Below are 27,560 nucleotides of genomic sequence, written 5' to 3' on the forward strand. Positions count from 1 at the left end.
TATTGATCAGCAGTTTTCATTTGTAGTACATGAAAGTAACATGACATTTGGGTATATGGGAGCAAAATACTTAGATTTATGTAACTACTGTGAAAGAATAATAGTACTAGAAACAGTTTTGACACAATGCCAAATCAGTAACAGTGTTTATACCCCCTTCCAGAAAAACCTGGAATATAACGAATACTTAACTTGTACCAAAATGTGAATTTATTTTATTCTAATGTTTTAACAGTCAACACTCATGGAAATAGGGACCATTTTTTCTTCAACCTATTTACATGTTTTACCAAGTGATGGTTTTCCATAGGGCAAATAGATGCTGCCTCTTTTAATAATTCCTTGATGATGCGTGCACTGACCAGCAGTGCCCCCGTAGTTATGGATAGTCAAGACAAATTCACATGGACTATCTAATCCTGTGGAGGAAGGGGGCAGGACACTCTCTCTAGGGGAGAGTGCTGTGTACCTTTTCCCTAGACAGGCTTTTATTGTTTTTTTTTTTGCGCTGGCATTCAGATAAAACTTATTAATCATGGATAGGCAGTAAACAGTAGATAGTATACGAAGAACCATTAGGGTTTCTCCTTAAATCAAGGTCTATCACCTAAATGGTGGGAAAATAAAAACATTTAACTAAAAGCATTCTAAGCAAAGCAGGTCTCACAGGATTGTTAAGAATTCTTTATCTTGCCAGATTACCTGGGCCCTGCACTAGAGCCAGGAAGCACTTCTCCCAGAGGAGCTGGGGACTGAGCTATGTTAGAGTAGCCCGGAGCAGGGGGGGAGGGTCTATCACTCCCTCTTTGTTGCAGGCCCCCCCTTCCATGATGGCCTCCCAAGTGATTGAGTCTGGCTTAGGTTGCACCCCTCCAGGGGGTCTTACTCCTCATCCATCTTCAGTCATGCTTTGGGGTAGGGGGATGAAGCAGGGGCAGCATCTGCCGCCAGAGACAAGCCTTGTCTCCTCAGTGGCTCAAATTCTGGAGGTCGCACACTCAGCCTTAAACGGTTGCAATTCCTGAAACCAGGCAGAGCAGTTCCCAACACCTTGACATAAATTATAATTCACTATAATCAACAGATGAATGCTTATGTAGTAGCATATGTGCATAGATCAAGTTATGTCAGATTGATAAAGATTTCTTGAATTCCAGCAATCTCTTGTTCTTTGAATACACAGATGGTATTAATGGGAATTAACTCTTAAGAGTTAGATGTATTACTAAAGTACTCTATCCACAAAAAGACTTTCCACCAAATCTTTAGTAAACACATTAAGAGCTTTGTTGTAAAATCTTTCTTTTGTAGTCAGTTATTTTCTTATCAGTGAATTTGTGTGTTGGGGGTAAATGTTAACGTAGAGTTGCTACTGGCAATTTAATTAGCTTCCTTCGTAAGTGATTCAAGCATGAGAGCTGTATTTTTTGTAATTTAAATTTGCTGTTAATCTCTTGGGAAGATTATCCTTTTGGTTTTGCAGGTTTTTCTTGTTCTAGAAAAACCTTTGTAAATTTTATTTTTGTTTGCTGTGGTTAGATAATTGTACTTATCCTATCAAAGAGTTATTTGTTCATAAAACATGAATGAGAACAGTTTTGAGTTAGAATGTTAACATTTGGGTAAAATTCATACTAGTTCACCTTAAGCAGTGATAAGGTATATTATGCTCTAAGCACTATGCTGAGCACTTAACTTTCCCTGCTCCTCAGGGCTGTTGGTGGATGGGCTCCTGGAAGGAGAAAGAGTGACTGAAACCTGCGTTGATCTCTCACTATGATTACTTTGTTGTTTATTTAATAAACTGTGTAGCGTACTGTTAGAATGCACTGTGTTTGTGATGCCATGAATGACAAATTATCTTTCTGTTTGTGCTGTGATTATCCTTTCTTGGTGGGCGACTCATATTGTTCTCCAAAATTGAGCATATTGGGGCAGTGTTTCATCAACTGTACTTCAAACAACACTATTGTGCAAGGCGTTGATAGATGTTCGATAGAAAAAAAAAGGTCTCTAGTCAAAGGGTGGGTAATGCTTGGTTAAAATGTGTTCAGTCTTGCTTACCATAACACTTCTCAAAACTGTTAATGTGCTAGTGTGTGTTATGAATGTCTAAGATGAGGTTGTAGTACCTGGTCTTTCTTGAACCTCTTTGATTAATGATCCTCTCTCTTTAACCAAAGAGAAAGTCACTGGCAGGACGTATTTGGGGAAAGGGTGTTCCTGACCGGGATATTTCAACTTGAGCCCTGTACCATTTGGGACCAGATGCTTTGTTGTAGGGGCTATTCTGTGCATCATAGGATGTTTATCAGCATCCTTGGCTCTTCCTACCAGGAGGCAGTAGTGTCCCTCCACCCCGGCCCTGAGTTATGCAATCAAAATGTCTCCAGACGTTGCCAGAGTCCCCTGTGGGGCAAAATCTACTTGAGAAACACTCCTCTGGATTAACTTTGCAATATTCCAGAGAGTTACAGGTTTCATTAACAATTTCCATCTGAAATTTTTGTTGCGGAAGGAATAATAGTCTAGAAAGTGGAAGCACAGGTAAGGAACATTCAGTACATTCTGCAGTAATAAATTTTCTGGATTCACTTTATGCCCTAACCTGATTTTCTAATAATTACCACGTACAGAGCTTACTGCCAAAAAATAATTTCGAACTTTGCAGAATATTTTATGGCAGAGACAAAAATATGTTTTTTAGTCAAAGAGGAGCCAGATTTTAAATGGATCTGCATGTGAGATCTTGTGCATTTCTGAAATCCTTCTTTTCTCTTTTCTGCAGGGTTATTTTCTGCTTTTTGAGTCTATGTTAGATTCTGTTCTTTATGCAAAGAACAAATACTTGGCAAAAGGAGGATCGGGTGAGTATAAAATTTTAGTTTTAATAACCTATTTTAGTCTGGCAGAACCAAACGAACCTTTGGGTTTCAAATAAACTATGCATGCATGACTGAGAAAGTTCCCAATAGAGATGAAAGATGTTTTCATTAGATGAAGCTTTAAGACATCCATTTAATATACTGTTGGTAGTAGAACATTATATAAGATATTCAGGACTCAAAGTCAATGGTATTCTCAGGAACACTTCTTTATAAGAACAGTAAGGACTAGATTTGGAAGCTCTTTATTATTTAAATCAAAATGTAACAGAAAATTTCTTATTTTCAATTCTTATGACATTTTGTTTTTTTTTTCCAAAAGAGTATTTCATGCTAGGTTGGAGATTATTCATTTTTGTGGCAAATTTTCCATGACTTCACTAAATATGTAAACCTGATTTCTATGTGATTTAATGAGAGCTTTAAATAGTGACTAGTTTGTATTAAGTTGTTCAAACACAGCATATCCAATCAGTATTTTTAAATGGATCCTAATAAATTTAGAAGGCTTTCTTTTTATGTCCCTGGTGAACTTCTAATTCTGTTAACTTTGCATACTCACAGTGAGATTGTGTTTTTACGGGTCTTCTGATATGGACAGTTATATGCAAACAAAATGCTCTCTTTCAAGGCAGGGACTGTGTTTTTCTTTGTTTCTTCAACGAGCTCCATTGCTCCTGCAACCTAGATAGAGCATCATGTATGTTTATTGCATTGAATCATTAAAACTGGACCAAATAGCATCCGTCTCTCTTCATTCACCTCTCTGTGTGCCTTCCCTTTCACAAGGCTTCTGAATCAGTAAATGGTATCCTTGGTCAGAGTACAATTGGTAAAAGTGTTACATAAAAATGGATAAAAAGGAGACATTTTGAACTAGTGACATAAAGCATTGGACCAACTTACGCCTTCTGCCAATCTATCGTCTACGAAATTACTTTGGTAGTTATGGTATAATAGAAATCAATAAGGGCAAAACATGAAACAAAATTTTGTACAGTAGGGTTCTTTTTATAATAGCATTTAATGGATTGCCTTTCTTTTTCAAAGTGCTCTCATTTTATTACTATATTTTCTGCAAACATTTAAAGATGTGTTCCTAATCTCTGACATGAGCATGGCTAAAATTTTTTGATATATTTTATCCTGCAACTGTTGGCTCTTTCTGTAAATGCAGTGGGTTTTTTTTAAAACAAAAACTACAATTTAATGATTAAAAATCAGTATTATTTACTATTTGTTGATTGTCTATACAGGTTGCCAAATAATATATTCTACCTTTACTTATGTTATTATATCCTTACAACAGCCCTTTAAAATTTTGGAAACAAGGGTGGCCCAGATGACACATATTAAATGGTCAGGCCCTTTTAAAATCTCAGATCTGCTGGATCTTTTTTTAAAATTTTTATTTATTTATTTGTAGAGAGAGGGGTAAGGAAGGACAAAGAGGGAGAGAAACATTGATCTGTGGTTTCCTTGCACACGCCCTACATGCCTGGCCTGCAACCCAGGCATGTGCCTTGACTGGGAATCGAACCAGCAACCCTTTGGTTTGCAGGCTGGTGCTCAGTCCACTGAGCCTCACCATCCAGGGCTGCTGGATCTTTTTTTTTTCCCCCACTACTCCTTACTATTTCTCTACTAAAAGTATATTTTGTTGAATCTGGTTTTTGTCTTGAAATTGTTCTAGGGAAAATTCTAAAAATTGTTTCTACACCTCCTTTGGTGGTGGTATTCATTGATCTTATAGAAGGAGTGACAGCAACTTAATACATTTAAATTGAATTCCTGATGAAATTCATGAAGAATTTAGAGCTTGCAGATAATGAGGTTATAGTTGAGTTAGTGGCTGACCTGTTTCCCAGCATCAGGGGACTGCAGTGGAGGCCCGTAAGTCTAGCTCTGTCCATACTTTTTTATACCTAATAGTAGCACTGAAATAATCTGGAGGTTTGTTCAAGAGAGGTCAGCATTTAACAGCCTAAGCAGTGCTGTTGAATGTTATTTGTTAACAGAATCAAAAGAAAAGGAAGTCAGAAATGAGTAACATGAAGTAGTTTGGTCTATTTTGTGTATTTGAGTATGCCTTGATAACTATCACCAATCATCTAGATGCTTGTTTTTCTATTGCAAAGTAAAGTTTTATGTTTTTCTGAAGGAAAGGTTTACTAAGCAATTAGCAGTGTAAAGATTTTAGAAAGAATAATTGAATTATGAGAGAGGGAAAATATTGAAAACCATAGACCGTAAAAGCATGAAGGGACCACAATTTACTTTTACATTTGGGTTCAATTTATGTCTCGTTATATACATAAAATGGCATGGAGTTAAACTTTTATAAAGTCACCCAATAACTTGATTATTCTTGTTATCTCCAAGAAATTCCACAGTACTTTGAAGGTACTTATATAGTACTAATACTACTAATAGAAATAATTTTGTAAAGTTAAGTTGGGCTTACTAAGACTGCTTACACTAATTTCAGCTAAGATGTACTGATGCTAATTGTATGTTAGGAATTGCATTATTTTACATTCAACCAATGAAGAGATGAAGAGGAAAACTAAGAAAATGTCTGGTTGTAACCAGTATGTATTTTTAGAACTAGAATTTAGTCAGAAACATAGGATGACAACATGGAATGCAAATGGTTCATACCCAATAATGTCAAATACTGCCAGAAAAAATGGAAAGGAAATGCAGAGGGCAAATGAGAGGAAGTGTGTACGTTTCAGTTGCTTTATTTTTAATAGCAGGAATTTAAAGAGTATCATGTAAAGCTGACGAATGAAGTTATAGAATGATAAGCACATTTAGCACTACAAAGGTAATATTAAAATTATACTGTTGATTGACATTGAATGGGGAGGCTCGCAGTAATACATTTTACCTAAATGTTGCGTGTTGTGGTAATGACATGACTGTACTTATCAGATCACGTAGAATTACACAGCAAAAAGGGCAAGAGAGTGAGTTTTACTGCATGTAAATTATACCTCAGTAAAAGTGAGTCACTTTTTAAAAAAGTGACAAAAAAAAAGTAAAGTGATATATCCCACTCCTTCAGATCAAATACATTATGACATGATTTGATTTCTCACTTCTCTGAAAAAGATGTTGAACCTGTGTAGTAGCTGTATGCCCATTTCTGTATTTGTTGGTAGTATCATCAGGGCATCTCTCTTTTTAATTAAAAAAAAATGGGTGATTAAAAAGAGGGAAATTAAGGGGTAAGGAAATTGTCTAATTTCATCATTACTCATGATTGGAGATTAGTAAAGAGTGTTGAAAATAAGAGAACTAAAGATATTCCGTAAGGTTATAATTATAAACTTAGCTATTAGAATAAATAATACTCAGGAAAAAGCAGGCAGATCATGTAGTGAGCTACTTAAAAACAAAATGAAAACTATAGATACAGAAAAATTAATGTAAAATGGTGTACTTGTAAACAAAAACTATTTCTCATATCAATAAATGTAAATGGACTAAATTCACCTATTCAAAGAACAAGAATTTTAGATTGTACCACAAAAGAAAGTCCAGTTGTCTGCACTTTATAAGAGGTGTGTCTAAAACAAAGTTATTCAAAAAAGTTAAAAGGGTGAAAAAAATATTCAGACAAATAAAAAGAAAAGTGAAAACAGCACTCGTGATATTAGTACCAAGTGAGGAATTTGAGGCAGTGTTACGAAATTTATCATATGAAACTTCAGTTGAATCCACTGAGAATTATTATAAACAATAAAAGAATTTACTATATTATAGAAATACAAAATTAGAAATAAGCAAGACTTGGATAAAAACAACTTCATTACTGAAGGGTCCACAAAGAAGATTTAAATAAATGAAAAAACATACCATGTTCTTGGATAGAGATAATTAATACCATAAAGATGTCAGTTTTCCCAAAACTAATTTACAAATGAGATACAATCCACAGATACAGTTGTTAAAGATAAGTACATGAGAGTTAATTATGTTCTTTCCTATTTTTGTATGTACGTGAAAATTTTTATAGAAGTTTTCTAAAATTACAATGTAATTGCAGCCAACAGGTTTTTTAAAAATTTCATTTAAAAACATTTAATAGGAATGGCAAAGAAAACTCTAAGGCAGAAGGGTGGCCAAGTGGGAACGGGTAAACTCTAAGAATAGTGCTACCAAATATTACAGCACATTTGAAGCCCCAGTAATTAAAATAATATACTATTGGCTCTTAAATAGACAGATGAGTTGAACAGAATAGAAAATCCTGATATAGACCCAATAGTACATACTTTATGTATTAATTAAGGAGATAACTTACTGTAGCTCATTGTGTTGAGATAATTGGGTAGCCATCTGTGTAAAATAAAAATGGTAATGTATAAGTTTAATCCACACTATTAAATGAGTCAAAGCTAAATTTAAAAAAAAAAACAACAGTAAAAATACTAGCAGGAAACGTAGGTGTATTTCTTTATAAACTTGGGTGAAGCGGTTTTCTGTGTAAGAACTTAGAACTCATATATCTTAGAAGAAAGATTGATAAATTTGATTATATTTAAATAAAACTGTAAATGGCCGGATATGCCATATACAAAGTCACAAGAGACGCTACATATTGAAAAAAAAATTCAGTTATCACCAATAAAAAGCTAATTACCTTAACAAAGAAATAGATGCTACAAATAAATAGATCACAAACCCACTAGAAAATTAGGTAGCCCTGGCTGGTATGGCTCAGTGGATTGAGTGCGGGCCTGTGAACCAGAGAATCACAGTTCGATTCCCAGTCAGGGCATATGCCTGGGTTGCAGGCCAGTTCCCAGCAGGGGACGCACGAGAGGCAACCATACATTGATATTTCTCTCCTTCTCTCCTTCCCTTCCTCTCTAAAGATAAATAAATAAAATCTTTTTAAAAAAAGAAAATTAGGCAAAGAAGTGAATGGCAGCTCACAGAAAAGGAGATAGATGACTCTTATTTAAACATGTGCTTAGTCTCTATAGTATTAAGAAAAATCTCCAGTCTAAGAAATCTCTGCCTTACTGAAGATTACACAGAATTTTCCTGGTGAAGTTTTAGCTTTTACATTTAGGTCTGTGATTCATTTCAAGTTAATTTTTGTGAATTATGTGGGATGAGAGTAGATGTTAATGTTTTTTAGCACCTTTTAGTGTCAACCAGTTGGCCAGATACATGTGGGTCTGTGTCTGTATTCTGTATACATGTTGAGTCTGTAAGTCTGAAGTCTGCCTTTTCACCGGTACTATACTTTCTTAATTGCTGTAACGTTATGTAAGTATTGATATAAAGGGAGTTCTTCATCTTTCTTTTCATTTTATAAAGTTCTCTTTATTTTCTGTTGGCATTATTTTGTAATTTTCAATGTAGAGATCTTGCACATCTTTTGTTAAATTTATTCTTAGGTATTTAAATTTTTTATGATTCTTACAGTTGAACATTTTGTAAAAATTATGCACAAGATTTTGCATAATGCACCTTAGGTGCACCTTAGGTGCAGATTTTACTGACTATGCTATTACCGTTGTCCTGATTTCCTCCCTTTGCCCCCCTCCACCCAGCATCCCCCACTGCCTCAGGCAATGCCCCCCACTATTGTTTCTGTCTATGGGTCATTCTTGTAAGTTCTTTGGCTACTGCATTTCCTGTATGTCCCCATGCCTGTTCTGTAACTACCATTTGTACCTCTTGATCCCTTCACTTCTTCACCCACGCCCCCACATCCCTCTCCCATCTGGCAACCGTCAGAACCCTCTCCATCCATGATTCTGTCCCTATTCCTCTTTTCTTAGTTTGTTTTTTAGATTCACTTGTTGATAGATTTGTATTTTTTGCCATTTTAATGTTCATACTTTTGATCTTCTTTTTCTTAAATAAGTCCCCTCAACATTTCATGTAATAACAATTTGGTGATGATGGAACTCCCTTAGTTTTTTCTTGTCTGGGAAGCTGTTTATCTGTTTTTGATTTTAAGTGATAGCTTTGCTGGGTAGAGCAGTCTTAGCTATAAGTGCCTGCTTTTCATGCCTTTGAATATTTTTTGCCAATTCCTTCTAGTCTACAAAGTTTCTTTTGAGAAATCAGCTGATAGTCTTATGGGAACTCCCTTGTAGGTAACTAATTTCTTTTCTCTTCTGCTTTTAAGATTCTTTGTTTATCTTTACCCTTTGGCATTTTAATTATGATTTGACTTGGACTGGGCCTCTTTGCATCTATGTTGTTTGGGACTCTCCGTGCTTCCTGGTCTTGCATGTCTATTTCCTTCACCAAATTAGGGAGGTTTTCTTTCATTATTTTTTTTCAAACAGATTTTCAGTTCTTGCTCTTTCTCTTTTCCTGGCACCTCTGTGATGCGAATGTTGGTCCTCTTAAAGTTGTCCCAGAGGCTGCTTATATTATCCTCATTTTTTAAAATTCTTTTTTCTTCTTGTTCTCATTGGTTCTTTTTTGCTTCTTTATGTTCCATATCATTGATTTGATGCTTGGCTTCATCCACTCTATTGTTTCCCTGAAAATTATTCTTTATTTCAATTAGTATATCCTTCATTTCTGACTGGCTCTTTTTTATGTTGTTGAGGTCCTCACTAAGCTCCTTGAGTATCTTTATAACCAGTGTTTTGGTCTCTGCATCTGATAGATTGCTTATCTCCATTGCATTTAGCTCTTTTTCTGGAGTTTTGATCTGTTCTTTCATTTGGTCCGTGTATTTTTGTCTCCTTGTTTTGGCACCCTCTCTGTGTTTGTTCCTGTGTATTATGTAGAGATGCTTGGACCCTGTGTCTTGGTAGTGTGGCCTAATGTAGTAGGTGTCCTGTAGGGTCCAGCAGCACAGCCTCCCCTATCACCCAAGATGGGTACTTAAGGTGTGCCCTTTGTGTGGGCTGAGTACACCCTCTTCTTGTAGTAGTTGAGCCTTAGTTGCTGTTGGCAGATCAATGGGAGGGATTTACCTAGGCCAGCCAGCTACAAAGGTTGGCTGTGACCACTGACTACCAATTGCCGCCCTCTGTGGAGGATCAGCTGTGCAGGGGCAGGGTCATAGTTCTCTGACATAGTTTGTAGCTATCCACCGGGTGCATTGGCCCTGGGGTTCCCAGGATGTGCCAACCAAGGTTAGTCTCCACCTGTGTTTTGTCCAGGGCCACTCTGCCTGAGCTATAAAGCAATCTGAGATGGCTGCTACTTGTGCTGGGCTTGGAGAATCCCATGCAAAGCCAAGCTGAATCTAAGCTGACTGTTGTTAGTGCTGGGCCTTGGACACACTGAGACCGACTGTTGCTTGTTTAATAGGATCTAGAAGTTGTGAAGGGAGCCAAGACCAGCCATTCTTATGGAAAAGCAGCTTGGATGGACCTGTAAGTTGGGTGGGGCAGAATCTCTGGGAATCTGGAAGGCAGGGCAAACAGTGTTAGCCAGGTTGATGGAATCTCAGATATGGCCCCAGCTTGCCAGCTCTGTTGGGGACGGGTTTAGGAAAGGCCTTGATGTTAGACATTTACGTTTCTCCCTGTATGTCACGGGTGCCTTTTAAGCTGCTACCCTCATGCTATAGCTCAGAGGGAGTGAGTCTGAGTAGGTGAGTTCGTATTTAGGTTCTTAAGAGGAACTGCTTGGGCTCCAGAAGTTTCTTCCACCAATCAGTGCTCACTGGTTCTTGCAGCCAGAAGTTGTGGGGACCTACCTTCTGGTCATTACAACCCTAAGCTGAGAGGCCTGGTGTGGGGCTGAGACTCCTTGCTCCTGAGATCTCCCTCCTGAATTTTTATGCACCATATTGTCACTGAGGGACCAGCCTGTTCAGCCTCTTTGCCTCTCCTACCAGTCTGGATGGGTGTGCTTTCTTTAATTTTGTAGTCATCAGACTTCCATTCAACTAGATTTCTGGTGGTTCTGAGTGATGGTCGTTCTATATTTTAGTTGTAATTTTGATGTGGTCGTGCAAAGAGGTGAGCCATGTTTACCTATGCTACCATTTTGACCGGAAGTCTCAGTTGTACATTTTAAAATTTCATTTGTCAGTTGGTTGCTCCTTGAATAAAAATATTGGGTTGGCCAAAAAGTCTGTTTAGTTTTTTCCATAAAATAAAAGAAACATTTTTCATCATTATATTTATTGATTTGGGTATTTTGAGTATGTTGGCTATCTCCTGCGTGGCATAACATTGGTTGTTCTCAATTAATGTCTCCGTTCGATCACTGTCAACTTCCCACTGGTCTGCCTGACTGTGGAGCATCATCCAACAAGAAATCTCCAGCAGGAAACTTTGCAAACCACTTTTAACATGTTTGATCACTCACAGCCCCTTCTCCGTACACTGCACAAATGCTTTTGTGTTTCAGTTGTATAATTTTTGCATATAATTCAAGAAAGGTGTAATTTTTACCTTTCTTGAAATAATGAAGCATAATATGCCAAAAATGTTGTGTATTTTCTTCCATCTTCAATATTAAAATGGCTACACAAAAATTCACAAATTTTGATAAGTTTTTTTAAAAATGCAGACTGATATGACAGCTGTTCCTATACAACCTAACAAAATTGTTTCGAATGAAGTTGAAGACAACTAAGCACTATTAGAGCCATCTTATGGATAAAAACAAATAAAGTTTTTGGCCAACCCAATACAATTGATTTTTGTTTATTAACTTTGTATTCTATGACCTTGCTAATTTACTTATTAGTTCTAGTAGTTGTTTTATAAATTCCTCAGGCTTTTTTATGTGAACATTATATCATGTGCAAATAGGGACAGTTTGCTTCTATCATTCCATACTTTATACCTTTATTTTTGGCCTATAACTCTCTCAATAAAATAGGAAAGAATAAAATAGGAAAGTCCATTGAGATATAAATAAATAAATGGATAATCTGAAAGTTATATTAAGAATGGGATATGTACCTAGTTTCAAAGAACCTTACCACAAGCTGTTTTTTAATTACAGTAAGGAAGAGAGGAAATATCAGTGTGAAAGCCTAGCAGACTCCACTTAAGTTATGCAATCAGGGTTCACAGCCTAAGGAATGGTACACATTGAAATTGAGACCTAATAGGCACACATAGAATTAATTAATTTCTTTGATTCTTAAAATGGTAGTAGTTTAGTGAAGTTATAATTATTGCATAGAAAATTTAGGGGCCCATTGAGGAAGACGTCTTCCACATTACTAGAAAAAATGTCATTTTTACTGCCTTTCATAACAAGTGACATGAAAGGTTTCCCCCTTACACACACATAATTTAAATGGGGTTTTTCAGAATATGCATCTTCTTTAAGTTAGAGCCATTAATATTATGGAGTTGAGGAATATGTCCAATGCAACACGAAATCACTAAGACATTTCCTAACTCACTGTTTCCTAATTTGGACAGACCATCATAATCACTGGGGCCATTTATTAAAAATACAGATGTTCAGGCCCCACATCAGAGCCTTTTGAGCCAAAAACTAGTAGAGCGGTCCTACTTTAAGAATTTGTTAATGCCCTGGCTAGTGTGACTCAGTAGTTGAGTGCCAGCCTGTGAATGAAAGGGTCACTGGTTCGATTCCCAGTCTAGGGCACGTGCCTGGGTTGCAAACCAGGTCCCCAGTAGGGGGCGCATAAGAGGCAACCACAGATTGATGTTTTTCTCTCTCTCTCTCTTTCTTTCTCCCACTCTTCCCTTCTTTAAAAAATAAATAAAATCTTTTTTTAAAGAATTTGTGTACAAGCCCTGGCTGGTGTAGCTCAGTGGATTGAGCGTGGGCCTGTGAACCAGACAATCACGGTTCGATTCCCAGTCAGGGCACATGCCTGGGTTGCATGCCAGTTACCGGCAGGGGCCAGCTCCCAGCAGGGGCCAGTTCCCAGCAGGGGATGCACAAGAAGCAACCATACATTGATGTTTCTCTTCCTCTCTCCTTCCCTTCCCCTCTAAAGATAAATAAATAAAATATTTTTTAAAAAGAATTTATTTACAATGTATGTTTGCCACTGCATAGGTTGAGGTTCTTGTTGGAATAAATAACAATCTACCTTGGCTATTTAACAGAGAAGGAATTTATTCAAAGGATAGGGTAGGTTGAAAGTTAGTGTGAGAACTTGAACACCAGACTGTAAGGTTATACAGTCAGGAACAATGCTTAAAATTACCTCTAGTACTGGTGTAGAAGCAATAGCCACTTCTAATGCTGAGCACTGTCTGACAGTTTGCAATGCTGATCTCACCAATAGTAGGCGTTGCTGCCTCTGAAAGGAAGATGGAGCTTTATTTGCTTATCATTAGTAAGGCCCAACTTATGTGCACATGACTGGCCTGCAAGGGAGGGAGGGAGGGAAGGAAAGCAAGTTTGTCATTTTTCAGCTTCTATAGAGGGTAGCAGGCCCTGACTCATTACAGGGAATTTCATACACAATTCAGAAGGGGGCAGCAAAATAGAGCACAGATACACACTTACTGACTAATACATCTCTGCCTCTCAAAGATTTTACATTGGAAGCTTGGTGTACACTAATAAAAAATTGCCTCTGTTATAAATTCCAGATTTGCAAATGTGCTTCCCTTGTTACTTCCCTCTGCGGAAAACTGAGCTGCACAGTTCAGTCACTAGGCTGTGATTTCTGCTTAGTTGCTTTCCCACTTAGTGTTCGTTTTGTCCGTCATCTCGTTTCTTTACTCAGAACAAAGCTGAACATTTCCACTTTCTTCACTTTGCCCTGAAATTTTATTAATCTCCAGTTTTCCTTGACTCTTTTTTCTTCTTCCTCTTTCTCTTCCAAGAAGTGTCCATTTAACTTAGGAGAATGGTGTTTCTCATTCTCCTTCTTCATTTGGAAAGCGTGGAGTATGGCATAATAGGAAGCACGTAGACTGCAGTTAGACCTGCGGTTGAGTCCCTGCTTTGGCAATTGACTAGTTCGCTGATGAAGACCAATCATTAGGGTCAGTTAATCTCTTAACTTCAGCTCCCTTTTCTTTAAAATGAGAATTACAATCTTGCCTTAAAGAATCAGTCCAAAGTCTAAATGGCTTGACATAACATAGTTAATAAATGTTAATTTCCCTCCTGAGTTACAGCTGGTAAACCAGGGGTCAGTGTTAGGTGTTTAACTTATAAAAGTGGGAAATGAATTTAAGCATCATGGTGTTAATTCCTGCCTTCTGTGTAGTACCTGACTTTTACATAGCTCATTTCAGTGTGCCGTCAGCCCGTGGCAGTGATTCATAGTGCGTAAGAGGTTTCCTTTAGCTTCCATCATTCGCTGTCTACTTCCTCATCATCAGGGCTGTGCTTTTCACATTTACTGTTTTGGTTTCTTTCAGTGACACTGTAGTAGTGTCGATGTCTACTTTTTTTACAGTACATAATTTTCAGTACATATTGCAGCTACATTGTAGACTAGCTAAGCTTTGATGGTCCTTTTCACTGTTGTAAATTAATGATGGGAAAATATTTTCAATTTCCAAATAAGTATGTTTTTTAAGATACATTTATGTAAACTGGAAGTTAGTTTTTTAAGCTTATTGAACTCTCAAATGTGGTGAGTTAGTAGTACATTTTTTCTTATGCATATTGATCATTTTGTCATTGACTTAATCTCATTCGAATCTTTCTCCGTAATTTTCACATATACTGTGAAAGAAGTTTGTTTTTACTTTTACCTTCTTTTGTTCTAAACATTTTACTCTCTTGTTCTATGCAAGCGGTGATGCTCATGTTTACTAGTGATGCTCATGTTTCTTTATGCATCTCAGTCTTACCCTTTAGTGTCCAAAAGTTTGTGAGGCATTTTCCATCTTTATCTATTCACCATGTGAGCTGTTGTAGTGACAAATGGGTTCTGGGCAGTGAATCGAGAAGGACACAGATGTCAAAGCTGTGAATTTATAAATGGTCTGTTAAGAGGGTTTGTTTGTCCAATCAGCGGTTTGTTAATTTCACCTACGTGAAGGAATAATTATTCAGTTATGCTTCTATCTGACAAAAATCAAATGACAAATGTGTCAGAATGTGAAGGTAAAGGGTTAGTCAGGGTTCTGGCAGGTGGCCCAACATTTTAGCTAGCTGTGAGGAGGTGGATATGGAACCAAATGGACCTATAGCACTGATTAAAATTCCTTTATGAATATTCATGGAACTCACTAACTAAAAAATAAATAATTTCATTTCTAAACTCTAACAAATGCAAAAACGATGTTTCTGTACCTTTGTGAAATATGATTAGCTTGAAAATATACCTCAGCACTAGAAAAAGTAAAAATCGTATTTGTCTTTAGATTGTTTCTTTTTATTGCAACCGTATTTTCAAAACTTTAAAAATTATTTTTAGTGAGATGTCATTTCTCCCTATGAAAAACTCATCCTTAATTCTTAGTAGTAAAACTAGTGCTTGATAGAGAGTCAGAAGTTTGGATATTTTTTCTACTGAAGAGCAGATAGTAAATATTTTCAGCTTTGTGGGCCGCACAGTTTCTGCCCCAAGTATTCAACCTTACCACAGTAACAGCCATAGACCCGAGGTAGGTAAATGAGTGTGGCCGTGTTTCAATTAAACTTAATTTACAAAAACAGGCAGTGGGCTGAATTTGACCCGTGGTCTGTAGTTTGCCAACTCCTGATATAGAGACTGATGATGTTTTTTAAATTTCACTAAGATTTTTAATAATAGTCTAAACTAGAAGGACTCTATGAACTATGTTAAGTTACATGTCCGCACTCCGGAGGATACTCAGTTCTCATAGACTGACTGACACTCTGACGTAGTGCAATATGGTGGCCCTGATAATACCACCGATCCATTTCTTCTCTTTATCTTCTGGTCTGCGGCCTGTTTTTGTAGATAATGTTTTATTGGAACATAGCCATGCTCATTTATTTATGTATTGTCTGTGGCTGCTTTCACACTATAGCAGCAGAGATGAGTAGTTTCAACAAGCACCATATGGCCTGCAAAACCTAGAATAATTACTTTACAGAAAATGTTTGCTGACCCCTCATCTATACCCTTATTATCGTCCTTTTAAAGATGAACTTACAGGGCATAATGTGGGAACACTTCTGTGATTGTCATCCTATGTCCCATTAAGGATGCATAAAGAAGTTTCCAAATATATAAAGTTGCTTCAGACTTCTGTTTCTTCATTGTTCCTCATCTTAAGGATCTGGTTTAGCAACGTACTTTCCTGTAGCTGTTACTCTTGCCGGGCTAGCATTTTCAATAACAAAGCAGTTACTTTGAAGAATTTGTATCAGCCAGGAATTTAAGTACTAGCAAGAAGTCTGCCGCGTCTGAGGAGGAAGAGGAGGGTAGGAGTATGTGAATTTCCGTGGCTGTGGACTCCAGCCCAGGTGCACCTGTCACACCTGCCTCACAGGCCCCCCCAGGGAGGGCTTGAGAAACCTCTTATCAGTGGCCTAGCACCAAGTTTTTTTTTCTGGGCATCTCACATGTCAGGTGTGGAAGAAGCAATTGCTTTGATGCCAGCAGATCTTATCATGGGCTTTATTGGGAAGATAATTTAGGGCTACTGTCATTGAATAATAAAATTCCTAGGGCTGTGGATAGAAACAAAGTTTGGAGGAAGGTGAGAGTATTTCTCTACTGTTTAAGTTTGAAGGCTGGTTAATAGTCATGGAATTATTTCTTTTGTGCATTTCTTTGGTACCTATATACTTGATTTCAATTTGTTGGGAGAGGAAAATGTGATTTATATTTTAATTTATGATAAATGTGGGTATTTGAAGGACAAAGTAAATTTTGTTAGTCAAAATCAGTATTATTTCAACATTTTTGTCATAAAGACTTATACTTGTTATTAGAGGAAGGTTTCTACCTGAATCACTCTCTTCCCTTACCACTCTTAACATTCTTGGTTTTCTTCTTACTTCTGTGACCCCAGCCTCTTAGCCATTTCTTCTCAACATCCTCTACACATCTCTTAAATTCTGGTGCTCATCATGCATTCTCCCTGGGCAGTCTCACGAGCACCCAGCACTTACATTCCCATTTATATGCTCGTCCTAAATTTATATCTTGAACCCAGGTCATCTCTTTTGAATTTCAGACCTGTATATTCAGCTGTTTATTGAATATTTTGACCCATCTATTTCATAAGCATTAAATTCTCACGTGCCTCTTGAATCTGCCCTTATTGACTCCCCATTATAATGGTTAGTACCACACTCTGTCCAGTTGCTAAAACTAAGAAGTATCATCCTTGACACTCTTCCCTCTTCCTAAGCTCCACAACCAGCCAGTCTTACAGTCTTATGACTCTGCCTCCTAAATAGCTGCGAATATATCTCCTTTCCATTCCCACGGCCATCGCTCTACTTAGGATCACCTGGATTATTACATCTGACTCCCATTTTGTCTCTTAGTCCCATACATTCCCTTTCACTCTCCACATTGCTCTCCAGAAGACTCATCTAAAACCGGAATCTGTTTAAAATTGCCACCCCATGTCATTTTTTTTCACTGGCTTATCATTATTCCTAGAATCAAATCCGGTGTACTAATGTCATTTGCTTAGCCATGTTACTTGGATTCCTACTTAACCTTTGTAGCCTTATATCTCACTGTTTCTCTCAAATTGGTGTGTGTATTAATATGCATGACATATGCACCCTGCTCACTCTACCTCGAACACTTTCCCTACCCACCCCCACCTTAACCTGGTCTTCAGTTCTTATCTTACATCATATCCCTGTACTCCTTCTGCAGCCAAATCTGAGTTAGCTATTTCTGTGAGCTCCCTTAGGACCTTATACTTCTCCTTACTTAATATTTATTACCTCACATATAATTGTCCATTTATTTAAATGTCTAAATATAAGTTTCTTGAGAGTAAAGTCATATATCCATAAATTAGAATAAGTTACCTGGCACATATTTGATGCTGATTATTACTTCTCCTTTATAGTAAATAAGAGATGGTCATATAACTGGTCTTCTATACAACCATAAAATTCCATCACATGATTTTTTTTACATGTCACATAATCTTTGTAAATGACTTGTCTCTTTCTTTGTGTTTCAGAGGAATATATAAAGATCTAGTACGTTTTTTAAAAAATCAGCATATTATATGTTTAATATTAATAAGTATGTTTGTTTCAGGATTATCTAATTATGCCATCCTCTTTTAATCATTTTAATAGTAACCCATTAGTTAAATTCATATTTTAATCATACACTTATAATAATGGAAATCTTTTTTTCTTAAAGATTTTTGAAAAGACGGAACTTGGTTATTTTTCTTGATTTACACCTTCATAAATCCTTCATTGCTAGTAATCCATACTAGTAGATTTGGTACTTATATTTAGTCTTTAAAAGTTCCGTTTTGTAATAAAGAGTGATAATGCTAAATCGTTTGGTATTTTATTCCTTACAGTCTACCCCGATGTTTGCACTATCAGCCTTGTGGCAGTAAGTGATGTAGACAAACACGCTGATAGAATTGCTTTTTGGGATGATGTTTACGGCTTCAACATGTCCTGCATGAAGAAAGCAGTTATTCCAGAAGCCGTTGTGGAAGTTTTAGATTCAAAGACTCTTATTTCAGACCCTTGTAGTATTAAGGTAGGTGTTTTACCAATTTTATTTTCTTTAACACTATTGCCACCATTCTTAGATTTCATTTACGAGTTTAGTATTAGAAATTAATGTTGATTTTGTATGTGGTCCTTCAAACAGTAATTATTCTTCATATTTTAATCAGTCTGAAACAACTTAAAGTCGTAATATTTACCACTTGACTATATCATCCTTTGAAATCACTTCTTTTCATATATTGAAGTTCCTTAGACTCAGTGATTTGAGTCGTTGACTTAGTGAAGGTGAAAGTCCTGATTGATGTATATATTTATATATATAAGCATATATACCTATATGTATATAAATATAAATGTAACACACACACATATATATGTGTGTGTGTATGTATGTGTGTGTGTGTGTGTGTGTGTATATATATATATATATATAGTGATTTCTGCTTCATCACTACCTGCTGGCTTTATTCTAGCTTCTCTTTTATAGCCAGATAATTCATTCCTATTCTATATTACACACAATTTAGCTTCTCTTACTCAAATTTCTTCCAGCCCTTTCAGCGTAATTATAATAAACTTTTAAACAAAACTAAAGTCCTACTATATTCAGATTTGTCAGTTAATTTCTTTAGTATTTTAATATCTTACTCTTCACCTTGTATATATCTAGTTTTATTATGAATTTTGCTACGTCAAATTTACATAGATTGAATCATAACATACTGCTTTTCGTAAAAGCTCAATTTGTCTGTTTCAATTAGATAAATAAATGTAGCTTGTTTAGTTTTTGGTTCAAACATTTTCTCTTTTCACTCACACTGTTACTGTCACAGCATCAATAATTGTTCTCTGCACAAAGAAGATATTCAGTAAATGTTCATTAATTTTCTTAAATGGATAAAATATTTAAAATTAGCATAGACTAATAAACATGTAAAGTTTTTCCACAAGAGCAAGCTGATTAAAATTGCATTCAGCTTTGAAGAAAAAAAATATGGCTGGGATACTGATTATAGGACTGTTTAGTGCTCTGGTACTGATAGTAGGGGATTTATTTGGGTGCTTTGGCTCAGGGGTAGGAGTGTACGGTTACAGCCAACCCAACCCCGAGGCTGAGCAGAAAGCAGAGGGTTGTGATGGGGGAGGGGAAGGCTTATTTCTTTCTCTAGTGATGATCTCTTTGCTTAAATACAAAAAAAAACCTACGAGTAAAGAGTTGAAATAGAAAATTTGCAACTGAAAAATGAAGGTGTTTAAAAAATATTCCCTTTCAATTTTTTTAAACATTAATGGGTTGTTTGTTTGTTCACTTAGGTAAATACAGTTTGTTCTATATTCCTAATCTTCCTACAAATAAAAGGCAAATACTTTGTGACTTTTGAGTTTTCTCAAACTCTTCAAAGTAGAGTAATGCCTCAGGTATATAGTCCTGTGAATTGTGTTCACTGTGTTATAATCTACTCATAGCAAGTCAGCCGTTGACAGCCTTTATATCGTACTCAGGTCACACTGCCATAGCTGATTCTGTCTGCTCTCCACAGTAAAGTAGGAAAGGATTGAACCAGGACAGAATGGGAAATAAGGATGTTTGGCCATTTGTTTTAGTTGAATCTTCATGGTTGGTTTTGCTAACAAACTTATCTTCAAATGCAGTTACAAAATGAATTCTAAAGCACCTTGTCCTTTTCATTTGTATGTTTTCAAGTTGGCATTTCCTATAAAAATATTCATTGTTATGACATAATTTATAGCAAATGTGTACCACTGGTGTTATACAAAATTTTAGTTGTAACACAGAAAAACTTTTTTTGTTTGAAAGTACTTCAGCATGTCTTAGAAAAAACTTTAGCACATCAGAACCATGATTTGATATATACTATTCTTAGATGTCCAAGTAAAAAATACTAATTTGATTTAAAGAAAAACTAATCAAACGATAGTGCTGTAACCCCTACATTTGGAAACATCCCAAAAGTGGAGTGTAAATGATAACAATCTGCAAAACATTTGTTTACAGTAATTCTTTTTGCATAAAAGGGAGTATTTATCTGTTTGTTTTGGTTTTTTTAAATAGGAGTTTTACTAAATTATTTTCTCCATTCTTTTTTAATGGGTAGCGTATAGATTGCCATACGACATCTGTCTCAGATTTGGAGTTTTCTTCAGATTTTTCCCTGAAAATCACAAAGACATCCGTGTGCACGGTGAGCTATTTCATCCTGTTTTCACAAATTTCACTGGCAGTGCGGTTGATTGTCAGGCTAATGAATTAATCAGCCGTCTTGTGATAAATGAAAAAGATTATTGCCTTTGACAGTCTATCTTTGCCTTTGTTAAGCCATTGAATAGATCTGTTGTAATAGGTCAGTAGACCTCAAAAAACTTAGTTTAGTTCAGAAGAGAAAGTATTAGAAAACCATATTTACATAATTGTTTTTCTCTATAGATGATTCATTTTTACCTATTATGTAATGAATTGAGAGCGCTGGCTTTATCTTCATAGACCAAAGTCTACATCCCGCTCCTCCCAATAACTCTTACCACTCCATGGAGATGGAAGGAAGGTGTTGGGTACAACATTTTGGATTTATGTGTGAAAAGTAATGAACTGATGACTTATCTTCTAAAAACACAACCTGGAATAATAGAAAAAGCACAGGCTTAAGAAAGTTAGATCTGGATTCACGTGTGGTTCTGTCCCTAGTTCTGTCCCCCTTACTAGTTTGTTACTTTGTTTGAGTCCCCTAGGTAATCTGCACCGCAGACTAATCAACTGCTTTAAGAAAAATGGTAGGAGTTCTTTCTGTCTTGAAGGCCAGTTTTAGAGATTAATGAGAAAATATATTTTCTATAGTATATTTCTACAGTAAAATATATTTCTACAGTATAACTAGAAATGTTAGATTATTAAAATATATTATTTTTTCTTAAATAAATTCTAAATGTATATTAGACTAAGATAATACTTGCCTTTACCAGGAGACCCTGAATGTTAATAAAATGTGAGTCTTACTTAAAGTATAAATTTATGTAGGTGGTATTAATACAAATATATTATTTTTAAAATTAATTATGTAGTCTTTAAAATACTAAATATATCTTCAATAGTTAAAACTTTTATTGGAAACCATATTGTCAGAAACTGTGGGAAACAGTATAGTTGTGTTAACTTTGCCTCTTCAACCTGATTCTTTTATTTTTTTAATTTTATTTTTATTGTTTTTCAAGTACAGCTTTCTGCCTTTTCTCCTACCCCTCCCTACTATCCCAGCCCTCCTCACCTCCTTCCCCCACTCCCGCCCCACCTTGTTGTCGCCCATATGCCCTTTATAGTTGTTCCTGTAAACCCTCACCCTTTTCCCCTTTTATCCCCTTCCCTCTCCCTTCTGGTCACTGTCAGCCTGTTCTCAATTTCTTTTTTTTAAAATATATTTTATTGCTTATACCATTACAGTTGTTCTATTCCCCCCCTTCATTCCCCTCCACCCGCACACTCCCTCCCTCACCATTCTCCCCCCTTAGTTTATAACCACGTGTCTCAAGTTCTTTAGATTCTATATTTCTCCCACTATTCTCGCCCTCCTCCCTATCTATTTTCTACCTACCATCTATGCTATTTTCTGTACCTTCTCCCTCCTTCTCCTCCTCCCACTCCCCTGTTGCTAACCCTCCACGTGATCTTCATTTCTATGGTTCCACTCCTGATCTAGCTGTCCTCTTGGTTTGCTTTTGTTTTAGGTGTGTTTGTTGATAACTGTGTGTTTGCTGTCCTTTCACTGTTCATATTTTTTATCTTCTTTTTCTTAGATAAGTCCCTTTGACATTTCATGTAATAAGGGCTTGGTGATGATGAACTCCTTGAATTTGACCTTATCTGAGAAGTACTTTATCTGCCCTTCCATTCTAAATGAAAGCTTTGCTGGATAGAACAATCTTCGATGTAGGTCTTTGGATTTCATGGCTTGGAATACTTCTTTCCAGCCCCTTCTTGCCTGTAAGGTCTCTTTTGAGAAATCCACTGACAGTCTGATGGGTACTCCTTTATAGGTGACTGTCCCCTTATCTCTGGCTGCTTCTAGGATTCTCTCCTTCATTTTAGTCTTGGCTAATGTAATTCTGATGTGCCTTGGTGTGTTCCTTCTTGGGTCCAACTTCTTTGGGACTCTCTGAGCTTCCTGGATTTCCTGGAAGTCTATTTCCTTTGCTAGACTGGGGAAGTTCTCCTTTATTATTTGTTCAAATAAGTGTTCCATTCATGGCTGTTTCTTTCCCCCTTCTGGTACCCCTATAATCCGGATGTTGGAACGTTTAAAGATGTCCTGGAGGTTCCTAAGCCTCTCCTCATTTTTTGAATTCTCATTTCTTCATTCCTTTCTGGTTGGATGTTTTGTTCTTCCTTCTGGTCCATTCCATTGATTTGAGTCCCAGTTTCCTTTCCATAGCTATTGGTTTCCTGGACATCTCCCTTCATTTCAATTAGTTTAGCCTTCATATGTTCCTCTAATTTGTGACTATAATCAACCAGTTCTGTGAGCATTCTGATAAACAGTGTCTTGAATTGTGCTTCTGAGAGGCTGGCAATTTCCCGGTCGCTTAGAGTTATCGGCTCTGGGACTTTGAGTTCTTCTAGCACCATCTTTTGGGCTGTTGTGCCTGTTCCGTAGCAGGATCAGAGCCCTAGGCGTTCACTGGAGCAGGGCAACTCAGTGGCTGGGTTGTGACGCTGTATGTGGGGGCAGGGTCAAAGAGGAACAATGGCGTCCCATCTGCCGCCTCCCGCTGCGGCCCCCACAGGTGGCCGGTGCCGCAGCTGCCACTGTCACCTGGGCCCGCGCGTTTCGTCCCACTGCACGCGAGTGCGCCACCGCTGTCAGCCCTCGCCCCCTGGGGCCTGTGTGGTCCGCCTCACTGTGCGTGAATGTGCAACTGCGGTCAGTCTGCCCCAAACCCCAACTGGGTCCGGGCCACCTGTGCGCCCAGGTTGGGGGTCTGTCCTGCCCGACCCTGCTCCGCTGCTGGCTCCACCCTCTTACTGTCCCCTTCAAACGGTGCGTTGTTGTCAGACTTCGGTATAATTCAATTTACTGGTCTTTGGGTGTGTCCGTGTTCTCCAAACCCTTGTTGTATTCAAACTTGGTTGTGGGAGAAGGCACCGTGTTTCCACCTATGCCTCCATCTTGGTGGAAGTCTGTTCTCAATTTCAATGTCTTTGGCTATACTTCACTTGCATGTTCATTTTGTTGATTAGGTTCCTGTTAATGGTGAGATCATATGGTATTTGCTGTTCACTGCCTGGCTTATTTTGCTTAGCATAATGCTCTCCAGTTCCATCCATGCTGTTGCAAAGGGTAGGAGTGCCTTCTTTGTTTGTGCTACGTAGAATTCCATTGTTCTATTCTGCGTAGAATACCATAGTTTTTTGATCCATTCATTTCCTGCTGGGCACTTGGGTTGCTTCCAGCACTTGGCTATTGTAAATTGTGCTGGTGTAAACATTGGGGTGCATAAGATCTTTTGGATTGGTGTTTCAGGGTTCTTAGGATATAATCCTAGCAGTGGAATTGCCGGGTTAAAAGGCATTTCCATTTTTAGTTTTCTGAGGAATTCCATACTGTTTTCCATAGTGGTTACACAAGTCTGTGATCCCACCAACAGTGCACTAGGGTTCCCTTTTCTCCATACCCTCTCCAACATTCGTTGTTTGTTGCTTTGTTTATGATGGCCATTCTGACCAGTGTGAAGTAGTATCTCATTGTGGTTTTAATTTACATCTCTGTTAGCTAGTATTAATGAGCATCTTTTCTTGTGTCTCTGGGCCTTCTGTATGTCCTCCTGTCAAAATGAACAGCTCTTCCAAACAAAATATCAACAGAGATACTGTGGCATTGAACAGTGCCCTAGATGAAATGGACTGAACTGATATATAGAGAGCCTTTCATCCCAAAGAAACAAAATACACATTCTTTTCAAATGCACATGAAACATTTTCAAAGATAGACCACATGCTAGGTCACTAAACAAGCCTCAACAAATTCAAGAAAATTGAAATCATAACAAGCATTTTCTCTGACCACAAGGGACTGAAACTAGAAACCAACCTCAAGGAAAAAACTCAAAAACATTGAAACTCATGGAGACTGATTCTTTTAAATACTGTGTTCAGATTGTCATACAAAAGATTTATGGCTTCTTGAAAATTGTTTCAGTTCATTTTTATCCAGTAATTATTTTATATCCAACTGAGCTTAACATTGTACTTTGATGATATCTCAAGAAGTTCTTTTAGTTGAAATTGATTTTACAATTTTTAAAGCTTAAATATCCAGACCCCAGATTTATAATTTTGAATCACCCAGTATGTTTATTTATTTAGTTGATGAAAAGCAAAATTTCATCCTTCCCCTTAATTTTCCCAAGATTTTCTACTTTTGCTTTCAGTACCTGAAATGATGTGGTCAGCTGAAATTGCAGAGTAAAAGCTTTAACTCCTAAACTTAATGTTTTGATATTAGTAATCCTTAAGAGTTAAAAAAGACCCCCTGATTAATGGCAGAAGACTAATCTGTAAGGAATTCTTACATAGAAATGAATTGTCATATCACCAGTATTATTAAATAATATTTCAAATCTGCTTCCAGTGACTTTCACAAATGTAAAACTGTAGTGAAGACTTCAAAAACTGTTTTTAGTTGTGCATGTTTTTAAAATTTATATAGACAGATGAGCTTATTGAGTTTCATTGAAATGTTCTTTATTTTCTGGCTATTGGTCAGGGTTCTTGGTTTCAGACAGCAGAGTCCAAATTGGCTTGTTTAAGCAGAAAGGGATTTGCTAAAGAGAATAAGATAGTTTTCAGACGTACTGGGAGAACTAAGGGAAGGTACTATGTTTTAAATGTTTAGAGACAGCTGCTGGAACCACAGCTTAGAACTGGCCCACTACCAAGCTGCCTCTGTAAAACCTGGTGCTCCGATTGACTCAGGAAGTTGGAGCCACCACTGACAACCCTACAGGAGTAAAACCCTTTACTACCATCCTGGTTCCTATGCCCCCTCCTTCTCAGGCTGCCTAGTTTCTTCTTACCCGTATTTGGCACATCCACTTGGCTAGGTTGTGTGGTACCCTGGTTATCAATAAGCCTTAGGAAGTAATTTTGTCTACAATAGTCTGTGCAATAAAGTTTCATAACACATACGGAATTAGTTTTTATTTCCCATTATTTGGGATAGCATAGAAGATACCTTATGTTAAAAATTGCATTTATCCTCCTATGATCTTAGTTTTAATGTATATATTTAAAAGATTAAAATAGAAACAAAGTGAGAAAAACAGGTGAAATGTGTTTAATTCAAAGATTATGAAAATTTTTGTATTGAAGAATAATGTATCAAATTGTACAGGGGCAATCAGAGTTCCATAAGGAAAAGAAAGCAGAAGCAAACTGTTACCTTACATCTGTAAAGAACCTTTTAGATTCACATTTTTATTTCCAACTTGCCTGAATGGTCTTAATATAAAACTCTGGAAATAAGGCACAGGGTTCGGGAGGAGGTGGCAGGACGTGGGAGTGGGTTTGTACGTGTCTGATTACTGTCGAATAACACAGTTCTATAACGGACCTTGAGAGGAATATGTAGTTTAAAACCGTAGTTATTGCATGCATGCCAGGCACAGACGATACAAATTTTAGTACTTAGTATTCAGTGTTAACTCCCCAGAGATTATCCATTCAAATAATTAGTTATTATCACTTGTCTTCCCGTGGTTATGATATCTCAGTCATTGAACACTTGATGTCAGGCAATGTGCTCATCACTTTAAAAGCATTATTTCATTTAGTCCTCCTACTAACCATTTGAAATGGGTACTAATATTACTCCCCATTTTATGGGTGAAGCAGAAAATTAATCACTATAAAGTTTTACTTGTGAAATATCCTTACTCTTTTCTGACCCAAAAAACCTTCTTGGTGGATGTACCAACTTTCAGAGGAGCACAGAGGAATGTTATGAAAGAGATATTCTAGGTGTGGAAGAATTGAGGTTGCATATTACGTTTGAAAAGTGTTATTGTTGGCCAGTAGTCTAGCAGCGGTTGGGAGGGAGAGGGAAAGAGAATGTGTGTGATCAAAACGTGCTTTTCCTCGGCAACAGGACTGACAGCTTAGTAGGATAAAATAAGTCACATATCCTTGTTGTAGCAGAGAAAATAGATCTTGGGAGTTTCGTTTTCTTTATGCCTTTAGAGTGAGCTTGTAGTTGTTTGGTTGAGCATCTACATTTTTTAGAATTCTCCTTTCCTTCCCAGCATGCTTGCTCTAGCATGAGCCTGGTGTGAATAAAATTTTGTTGTCTAATGTTTTTAGTGTGTTTTCAGTATTTATGAGTTCCAACTGTCCACCTCGATCCACTCCAACCATGTTGTTCTTTGAGATGGCGGCAGCTCCTTACACTCGTCCCCTACCAACTGTCTGTAGCTAATTATCACACAAGTCTAGTCTCTAAGGCTACTTTCTAATAGATATTCACCTGCTTACTTGAGACTAACTCATAACAAATGTGTTAAAAAGGATAAGTGTCTAATTGAAACTTTGTTTCTCCTTTATGTAGTTGAAAGTATCAGTGAAAATACTAAAAATAAAAAGCAATGACTTACTTGTTAGAGATGGAGGAAGTTACTTTGGGGAGGAAGAGGTGTGGCTTTTTTAGATGGAGTGAAGAAATACCCAATTTTGTTTTTTTTTCTTTTTTATGTTTTATTTATTTATCTTTAGAGGGGAAGGGAAGGAGAGAGGAAGAGAAACATCAATGTATGGTTGCTTCTCGTGCATCCCCTGACGGGAACTGGCCCCTGCCGGGAACTGGCCTGCAACCCAGGCATGTGCCCTGACTGGAAATCGAACCGCAATTGTCTGGTTTGCAGGCTTGTGCTCAATGCACTGAGCACAAGCCAGGGCCCATTACACCAGCCAGGGCCCAAGAAATACCCAATTTTGTATTGCTAAGTACAAACCTACAAATACATATATGAAATGTTTTTTTCTTGTGCTTGAAATTTGAACAAATAGTTTACAAATAAGATGGACAATTTCTCTGCATAGTTAAGCCAATTTTAAGTATATGCATA

General features: G+C 37.1%; 1 protein-coding gene across 3 annotated transcripts in view; it reads left to right on the top strand.

The window, feature by feature from the left end:
* PRMT3 (protein arginine methyltransferase 3) overlaps positions 1 to 27,560 on the top strand; it is a 107,302-nt gene that overhangs the window by 43,145 nt on the left and 36,597 nt on the right. For all 3 annotated transcript variants that reach the window (XM_037040384.1, XM_037040385.1, XM_037040386.1), the window contains 3 exons: positions 2,789 to 2,867; positions 18,275 to 18,462; positions 20,552 to 20,638. In XM_037040384.1, the coding sequence (XP_036896279.1) occupies positions 2,789 to 2,867; positions 18,275 to 18,462; positions 20,552 to 20,638 (354 nt within the window). The remainder of the gene's footprint in view (positions 1 to 2,788; positions 2,868 to 18,274; positions 18,463 to 20,551; positions 20,639 to 27,560) is intronic.

Source organism: Sturnira hondurensis, unplaced genomic scaffold (genome assembly GCF_014824575.4).
Source record: "Sturnira hondurensis isolate 20B ecotype Veracruz unplaced genomic scaffold, ASM1482457v3 Scaffold0002638, whole genome shotgun sequence".
Classification (NCBI taxonomy): Eukaryota; Metazoa; Chordata; class Mammalia; order Chiroptera; family Phyllostomidae; genus Sturnira; species Sturnira hondurensis.